Genomic DNA, 9683 nt, shown 5'->3' on the forward strand with positions numbered 1-9683 from the left:
GGTGGATGAGGATGAGGAAAAAGCCAATATGCTAAATGACTTTTCTTCATCAGTATTTACAAAAGAAAATCCCATGGCAGACAAAAGGACTAGTGATAAAAATTCCCAATTAAATGTCACCTGCTTAACCTAGCAGGAAGTACGGCGGCGTCTAAAAATCACTAAAATTGACAAATCTCCGGGCCCGGATGAGATACACCCTCGAGTACTGCAGGATTGATAGACCATTATTTTTAATCTTTAAAGACTCCATAATAACAGGGTCTGTACCACAGGACTGGCGTATAGCAAATGTGGTGCCAATATTCAAAAAGGGGACAAAAACTGAACTCTGTAATTATAGGCCAGTAAGCTTAACCTTTACTGTGGGTAAAATCCTGGAGGGCTTTCTAAGGGATGCTATACTGGAGTATCTGAAGAGGTATAACCTCATGACCCAGTATCAGCACGGGTTTACTAGGGACCGTTCATGTCAGACTAATTTGATCAGCTTCTATGAAGAGGTAAGTTCCGGACTGGACCAAGGGAGCCCAGTGGATGTAGTGTATATGGACTTTTCAAAAGCTTTTGATACGGTGCCACACAAAAGGTTGTTACATAAAATGAGAATAATAGGGATAGGGGAAAATATGTGTAAGTGGATTGAGAGCTGGCTCAGGGATAGGAAACAAAGGGTGGTTATTAATGGAGCACACTCGGACTGGGTCGCGGTTAGCAGTGGGGTACCACAGGGGTCAGTATTGGGCCCTCTTCATTTTAACATATTTATTAATGACCTTGTAGGGGACATTCAGAGTAGAATTTCAATATTTGCAGATGACACTAAACTCTGCAGGGTAATCAATACAGGGGAGGACAATTTAATATTACAGGATGATTTATGTAAACTAGAAGCTTGGGCTGATAAATGGCAAATGAGCTTTAATGGGGATAAATGTAAGGTCATGCACTTGGGTAGAAGTAATAAGATGTATAACTATGTGCTTAATTCTAAAACTCTGGGCAAAACCGTCAATGAAAAAGACCTGGGTGTATGGGTGGATGACAAACTCATATTCAGTGGCCAGTGTCAGGCAGCTGCTACAAAGGCAAATAAAATAATGGGATGCATTAAAAGAGGCATAGATGCTCATGAGGAGAACATAATTTTACCTCTATACAAGTCACTAGTTCGACCACACTTAGAATACTGTGCACAGTTCTGGTCTCCGGTGTATAAGAAAGACATAGCTGAACTGGAGCGGGTGCAGAGAAGAGCGACCAAGGTTATTAGAGGACTGGGGGGTCTGCAATACCAAGAAAGGTTATTACACTTGGGGCTCTTTAGTTTGGAAAAACGAAGACTAAGGGGTTATTTTAATGTATAAATATATGAGGGGACAGTACAAAGACCTTTCTGATGATCTTTTTAATCATAGACCTGAGACAGGGACAAGGGGGCATCCTCTACGTCTGGAGGAAAGAAGGTTTAAGCATAACAGACGCGGATTCTTTACTGTAAGAGCAGTGAGACTATGGAACTCTCTGCCGTATGATGTTGTAATTAGTGATTCATTACTTAAATTTAAGAGGGGACTGGATACCTTTCTGGAAAAGTATAATGTTACAGGGTATATACACTAGATTCCTTGATAGGGCGTTGATCCAGGGAACTAGTCCGATTGCCGTATGTGGAGTCGGGAAGGAATTTTTTTCCCCCAAGGTGGAGCTTACTCTTTGCCACATGGGTTTTTTTTGGCTTCCTCTGGATCAACATGTTAGGGCATGTTAGGTTAGGCTATGGGTTGAACTAGATGGACTTACAGTCTTCCTTCAACCCTAATAACTATGTAACTATGTAACTTACCCAAAGGGTGTGCATGTCCGTATTTGCTGTCCTTAAAAAACGGATTGCATAGACATGAAAAATGGACATGTGAAGGTGCCTTACCTGTATGAAGGATTTCAGCTCAGTGTTCATGAAAGCCTCAAACTCTGTGTAATTCATCTGATTTGTGTCTCCTTTCTTGCCAGCGTAGTGTTGGAAAATGTGGATGATGGTTTCCATGGTGGACTCCATCTCTGATGGTTTGGTGGCAGAAACTGGATTCTAGGAAGAAAACATTAAATTGGATTATATTATTACATAAATCTTAGACCTGATGAGACTGGGGTACTTACTATGAAGGCAGGTGGACAAAATCAGCAGCAAGGAGGAGCAAGTCAGACTAGATTGGTGGAATTTCAGCAGGAGACGAGGGATAAGATGTACCTGTCAATCAAGTTAGGTGGGACAGAGTGACACTGAAGGAAGGAGGGACACTGGGGAGAGGTCAACAAGGAGGGGCCATTGAGCAGAAACTCAGCATGAGGAGGGACACTTGGGGACTATCGATCAGGGTACACAGGCAGAGATTCAATAGCTTAGGAGGGCCAATGAAGAGCTGTGAATCTGACTAGGTGGGGGAGGATTCAGTAGCAATGAGGAGGGACAATGAAGATCTGTCAATTAGACTAGGTGGGGGAGGATTTAATTGCTTAGGAGGGACACTGAAGGGCTGTCAAACAGACTAAGAGGGGAAGGATTCATCAGCAATGAGGAGGGACACTGAAGAGCTGTCAATCAGACTAGGTGGGGAGAATTCATCAGCAATGAGGAGGGACAGTGAAGTGGTGTCATCAGGTTGGGTGGACAGGGTGAGTTTTAACATTCAAAAAGGATTGTATAACAGTCCTGACATGGTTTTAGATTTTCACAGTATGTACACCAGACTCACCAGGTCTGAGATAAACAGATATACAGAGGTTATTGAGCAATGGGTATATATAGGTGGTCTGGCACTAACATTGCGCTTTGTACCTTCTTTTCTGGAGGGCACTTGGCCAAGGCATCATTACAAGCTACCATCATCCCCCCGATGAGGTTGAGGAACTCTTGGAAATCCAATTCTTGGTCCTTTTTTCCGTCAGCAGAGCCATCTACCGATTTCATCATCTTCTGTAGGATGTTTGGGTCCTTCTGGCCCTCATGGAACAGAAAATTACATGAAGAACAGTTTAGTCTTGCTTTGTTCTTGTGGTCTATTATGTGCACTCTTTACTGGAGTGTCTTGATATGCAACGCTAGAGATGGTGACTAGGTAAATAAATAATTGGATCAGTCATTGTGATATGGCCAATAATGGCCACTGCTTCCTGTCTCAGTTACAGGAACTAATGGGGACAAGAAAATTCTAGATCGGAGGAATGATTGGGGCTCTAGTACTAAGGAATAGCAGCTGCATACCTGTCAGGGACAGAACCAGGCTTAGTATTTTGTGCAAATACTTCCCGATTCTGCACAGTCAGAGGTTATTCCAGGCTATTGGATCACCCATGAGGAGCTGCGTTATGACGTACATCCGCTGCTTAAATGAAATGGATGGGACTTGTGGGTAACTTACTTTGGTGAAGGAGGACAGCTCACTGTTCATGAAGTTCTCAAACTCTTTATAGCTCATTGAGGCTGCGCTCCCCTCCTTGCCAGCATATCTCTGGAAGATGGTGATGATCTTCTCCATGGAGCGCTCCATTTCGGTTGGAGGATTCTGCCTGTTTTGTGCCTAAGAGTGGAACACATTCCAGAGCTTTTTTTAACCCTTTATCATGCAGATGAATAGCCCAAGCTCCTGGATACATCTACCCAGGACTAATGTTTGACAACTAACTGCGGACCCCATAGATCTGTGTCTCTCCCCTTAGTATGAAGGTTTGCATGTTAAGAGGCGGCAGTGGTCATTTTGCTGCTTGCCCATCTGACACTGGAAATTTCACTTTCAGGTGGTGTACTTTAGAGGCAACTGTTTCTATCTGATCTTGTACAGGTTCCATGGGGCGGTGGCTACATCATGCTGTCTCCCATACTGATGGTCTGTGAATCACAGGAATGTCAGGACTACCGGGGACATGCAGACACATGCCTAGTCACATACTTGACAGACACATGGAGAGGCAAAGTCTTTTTTAAAAAAAAAAAATCAGTGTGTTCTGACACTCTGCCTGGCTCACTATATCAGGCCTACACAAACTGGACAATGTTCACTAGTCACTGCAGCTTTAAAGCACCCTGAAAATGTGGTCCCAGACTTTCCCTAATCTTTCAACTAGAAGGTCTTGACAAGGCTAGAGACCAATATTTCACTCCAGGAGGCCCCCTAAGATCATTTCTGAGTCTTCAGCTCAGAAAACTCTGAAGCTGAATTAGTGTTGGTGTGATAGGGTTACAGTAGTAAATCTAATGACCGTAACTTCACTAGCTCTTAAGAAGAGTCTCATAAAATTATTGTACCCAACAGGGCCTCTTCTGCACCTTTCATCCAGAGAAGAGAGTAGACTCATGGAGAAAAAGTCTCCTTCTAAAAAACAGTGTGCTCCGCCCCCTGCTCGGTTTGACATAAAAGGACCCCACATAATGGACAATGCTCCATATCAGCTTACAGAAGCCTGAAGATGTGGCCTCAGAAGTTCCTCATTCTTCAAATAGAGACTCCAACCCAGGTTAGTAACCAACATCTCACTCCCAGAGGCCTGTGAGATATCCATCAAGGCTTCGACCAAGATAACTACCAGTGGAATGGAGTCGCCCGCCAGGGCCCTGGGGTACTCGGTACCGGGTCCAGTCGCAAGGGGGATGTCACGGTGGCAACCCGGTCCGTGGCCCTGGGCGCCCATGTAAAAGGGGAAGTTGAATAAAGTTTATGTTCGTGACGCCACCTGTGGTATTCGGTCAGTGGGGACCGACGCTGCTTTAAGGGGTCCTCTGGGGTGATGTTATGGCAGATAGATGGTAAAACTTCCCACAGGTGAAGTATATCCCCAGGGCTCCCGGTGAGTAGATGGAAGATGGTGAAGTAAAGAACGAGGACACAGGTTTGCAGTCTCTTTACCTGGTTTACTGAAGACTTCAGGCAGCCACAGTCCAGGGTACCAGATCACAGGGCAGGCAGGGTCCAGCCGGCTTGGAAGCGAATCCAGAGTCGCCTTTTACCAGGTGAAGTTAAAAGCCTTCCTCTAGCGCAGTGGTGTTGTAGTCCCTTACTGCCTGTGGCTTCTGATAAGGTCCTCACAGTTCTTCTCTCTGTCCCCCATATAGGATAGGGCAATACCTGTATGACAGGTAACTCAAGCCTTTTTACAGGGACTCCATCACGCCCCAGGCTCTATGTGTTACTGTGTCTTCAGCTGTCCTGCCAGTCTCTGATGTAAGTCTTAGAGTCCCTTACAACCTCAGTGTGCCGGCTACCGGTTATCTGCGCTTTGCCAGGGAGACAGTCTGCTTGCTGCTATCCTCCCCCTGGTGTCCTCACCTGTGCATTGCTCTCCTTCACTCTCCCTGAACGATGTCCTTTCCTTCTGTATCTCTATCCAGGAGCTGCAGCACTTTCTCTTAGCTGCACGGCCCCTCATACGTTCTTCCTGCCTCAGTCTGCTCTCTGGCACTGACTAACTTTCCCTCCAAAACCACACTATACAGTTGTGGCCAAAAGTATTGGCACCCATGCAATGTTGTCAGATAATACTCAGTTTCTTCCTGAAAATTATTGCAAACACAAATTCTTTGGTATTATTATCTTCATTTAATTTGTCTTAAATGAAAAAACACAAAAGAGAATGAAGCAAAACATTGATCATTTCACACAAAACTCCAAAAATGGGCCAGACAAAAGTATTGGCACCCTCAGCCTAATACTTGGTTGCACAATCTTTAGCCAAAATAACTGCGACCAACCGCTTCCGGTAACCATCAATGAGTTTCTTACAATGCTCTGCTGAAATTTTAGACCATTCTTCTTTGGCAAACTGCTCCAGGTCCCTGATATTTGAAGGGTGCCTTCTCCAAACTGCCATTTTTAGATCTCTCCACAGGTGTTCTATGGGATTCAGGTCTGGACTCATTGCTGGGTACCTTAGAAGTCTCCAGTGCTTTCTCTCAAACCATTTTCTAGTGCTTTTTGAAGTGTGTTTTGGGTCATTGTCCTGCTGGAAGACCCCTGACCTCTGAGGGAGACCCAGCTTTCACACACTGGGCTCTACATTATGCTGCAAAATTTGTTGGTAGTCTTCAGACTTCATAATGCCATGCACACAGTCAAGCAGTCCAGTGCCAGAGGCAGCAAAGCAACCCCAAAACATCAGGGAACCTCCGCCATGTTTGACTGTAGGGACCGTGTTTTTTTCTTTGAATGCCTCTTTATTTTCTCCTGTAAACTGTATGTTGATGCCTTTGCCCAAAAAGCTCGACTTTTGTCTCATCTGACCAGTGAACATTCAAAAAACGTTTTAGGCTTTTTCAGGTAAGTTTTGGCAAACTCCAGCCTGGCTTTTTTATGTCTCGGGGCAAGAAGTGGGGTCTTCCTGGGTCTCCTACCATACAGTCCCTTTTCATTCCGACGCCGACGGATAGTACGGGTTGACACTGTTGTACCCTCGGACTGCAGGGCAGCTTGAACTTGTTTGGATGTTAGTCGAGGTTCTTTATCCAACATCTGCACAATCGTGCATTGAAATCTCTTGTTAATTTTTCTTTTCTGTCCACATCTAGGGAAGTTAGCCACAGTGCCATGGGCTTTAAACTTCTTGATGACAGTGCGCACGGTAGACACAAGAACATTCAGGTCTTTGGCGATGGACTTGTAGCCTTGAGATTGCTCATGCTTCCTCACAATTTGGTTTCTCAAGTCCTCAGACAGTTCTTTGGTCTTCTTTCTTTTCTCCATGCTCAATGTGGTACACACAAGGACAGGACAGAGGTTGAGTCAACTTTAATCCATGTCAACTGGCTGCAAGTGTGATTTAGTTATTGCCAACACCTGTTAGGTGCCACAGGTAAGTTACAGGTGCTGTTAATTACACAAATTAGAGAAGCATCACATGATTTTTCGAACAGTGCCAATACTTTTGTCCACCCCTTTTTTATGTTTGGTGTGGAATTATATCCAATTTGGCTTTAGGACAATTCTTTTTGTGTTTTTTCATTTAAGACAAATTAAATGAAGATACCAAAAAAATTGTGTTAGCAATCATTTTCAGGAAGAAACTGAGTATTATCTGACAGAATTGCAGGGGTGTCAATACTTTTGGCCAAAACTGTAAATGCATATGCAGGGGAGTCACCTAGGAATAGGATCAAAAGCTCCCCTTGTGGCCTGTAGTATGAACATGTTGTGTGTATGGTGGTTATATCCTTCTTCGCTTCCAAACGTAACATCACTCTCCCCTTGAGGAAAGCAATGTTACTGTGACGACCAGGACCCTGGGGCGCCACAGAATAGTCTTGGGCTCACAGTGGTTGGTAAGGATTGGAGTGATGAAAATGATGACCACAAACTCACAGGAAGAGTCCCAAAAGATTATTGTGTCCTAACCAGGTGATGAACCTGATAACCAAACCTTTACTTGATCTCAAGAAGAGTCCTATATGATTATTGAGATGGTCCCGGCTTAGGATCATCTCTGCTGATTAACCCCCCAGAAAACAGAAAAGAACAACCACTATTATTATTATGGCACTTGGCCCAGTGTTAGGACAGTTCACGGATCCATCAGTAACTTTACTGTGACACAGAAATGAATTGATCCCTGCTATTTGGTTTTGAGCAATCACAAAGGATAAGTCACAGGAAGTTATGACAACCAGTAAATATTTCTTTGAAAATCAAAAAAAGGAAATATTTCTAGGGAGTCACTCTGAGCTACTGCACCCCCGGGCATTAAAGAGCCAGTAACGTAAAGATTAGAATATTGCAACACATAGGAATTCTTCTGTATAGTGGGCACTACAGTCATCTAGCATAGCTGATAACAGGTGACAAATTTCATTCCCTTGTACGATTCGCAGCAATAGTCCATTATTTAAGTAAACGGTTTATAACTTGACCCTAATAAATATTAGCTCCAATAACAAAAACATGACCCAGAGGTTATCAGCGGCCCAACCCCACAGCGCTACTAGGGTCATTATTCCATAGTGACAGTTATAAGTCACACCCTTCCCTTCCATTGTACACAAAGACAGATAAGGGTGGAACAGTCATGTATATTATATAGCCATGACCGATAACAGCAGCAGAGATCACAGGAGACGGAAGGACCCCTGAACGAGACAGTGTTAGGGTATGTGTCCACGTTCAGGAAACGCTGCATTTTTGACGCAGCGCTGAGCCGCAGCGTCAAAAACGCAGCGTCCAGATGTTACAGCATAGTGGAGGGGATTTAATGAAATCCCGTCTCCACTGTGCATTAAAAAACGCATGCATTTTTCCCGCAAAAACGCACATGCAGTGCGTTTTTTCAGAACGCAGCATGTTGCTACAATGAGCAAAACACGCAGGAACATCGCAGGTGACCTGCCAGTGACCTCAGGTGCATTTTTGGTCAGGATTTTACCTGCATAAAATCCTGACCAAAGCCTGAAGCAAACCTGACCGTGGACACATACCCTAAGGAAATCACAAAACTGACTCTGGGGACAGCACATGATTCATATGACATCAGACACTATATGGTGACATAACAGTGCACATAATCCACGTACAACGTCATAATGAGATCACTAAAAATAAAACATGATATTATGAGGCTGTCGTTACATGGTGGGAGAAGTTTTTAGACTTGCAAAAGCACAGGTTGTAGACCACAGAACAACACGGTAATTTTGCAGAGATCCCATTTGCCCACCCAAATACTCCGAAAGTTTGCTGCAGAGCATTAAAGGTGCAGATACACAACACAAAACCAGCCAAAAGAACTACTCAAAAGAGGTTAACTCCATATCCCTGACTGGATGTGTGAAACTTCCTAAAAAATTTCCCCCACTGTGAAGCCGTACACTCACCATGGTGAACAGAGACCCTAGCGATGGTGCTGATGTGTAGGAACACGTCACAGAGCAGAGACCCCTGTGCTGCTGAGGAGGAAAGCGTCACAGAGCAGAGACCCCTTTGCTGCTCAGAAGGAAAAACTCTCAGCACTCGGGGAAACACAGACTCTGTGAGCAGACAGCCGCACCCAGAGGCCACCAGCCAACACCCTGCCCAATTTCTACATTCCTCTCTCCCTTGGAGAAAAAAAAAAAAAGTGTCTGAACTGATGAGTAATCAGACTGCAACTTTGTGATTCACTTCCTCACTATTTCTAAGGGCTCCTTTAGGGTATGTGTCCACGTTCAGGAAACGCTGCGTTTTTGACGCAGCGCTGAGCCACAGCGTCAAAAACGCAGTGTCCAGATGTTACAGCATAGTGGAGGGGATTTAATGAAATCCCGTCTCCACTGTGCATTAAAAAAGGCATGCGTTTTTCCCGCAAAAAACACATATGCGATGCGTTTTTTCAGAACGCAGCATGTTGCTACAATGAGCAAAACACGCAGGAATACCGCAGGTGACCTGCCAGTGACCTCAGGTGCATTTTTGGTTAGGATTTTACCTGCATAAAATCCTGACCAAAGCCTGAAGCAAACCTGAACGTGGACACATACCCTTAGGGTATGTGTCCACGGTCAGGCTTGCTTCAGGCTTTGGTCAGGATTTTATGCAAGTAAAATCCTGACCAAAACTGCACCTGAGGTCACTGGCAGGTCACCTGCGGTGTGCCTGCGTGTTTTGCTCATTGTAGCAACATGCTGCGTTTTGAAAAAACGCACCGCATGTGCGTTTTCGCGGCAAAAA

At 44.5% G+C, this 9683-nt stretch overlaps 1 protein-coding gene across 1 annotated transcript; it reads right to left on the bottom strand.

Annotated features, from left to right (window-relative positions):
* Window positions 1-1155: 1155 nt before the first annotated feature.
* LOC143766813 (uncharacterized) lies at window positions 1156-9117 on the bottom strand. The gene is made up of 5 exons (XM_077254782.1): window positions 8852-9117; window positions 3423-3581; window positions 2840-3004; window positions 1931-2089; window positions 1156-1286 (listed from the first exon to the last, which is right to left on the bottom strand). Exons 1-5 carry the CDS (start codon window positions 8852-8854, stop codon window positions 1182-1184), a joined length of 591 nt encoding a protein of 196 aa, XP_077110897.1. The 5' UTR covers window positions 8855-9117; the 3' UTR covers window positions 1156-1181.
* Window positions 9118-9683: the final 566 nt, after the last annotated feature.

This window comes from Ranitomeya variabilis, chromosome 1 (genome assembly GCF_051348905.1).
Source record: "Ranitomeya variabilis isolate aRanVar5 chromosome 1, aRanVar5.hap1, whole genome shotgun sequence".
Taxonomy (NCBI): Eukaryota; Metazoa; Chordata; class Amphibia; order Anura; family Dendrobatidae; genus Ranitomeya; species Ranitomeya variabilis.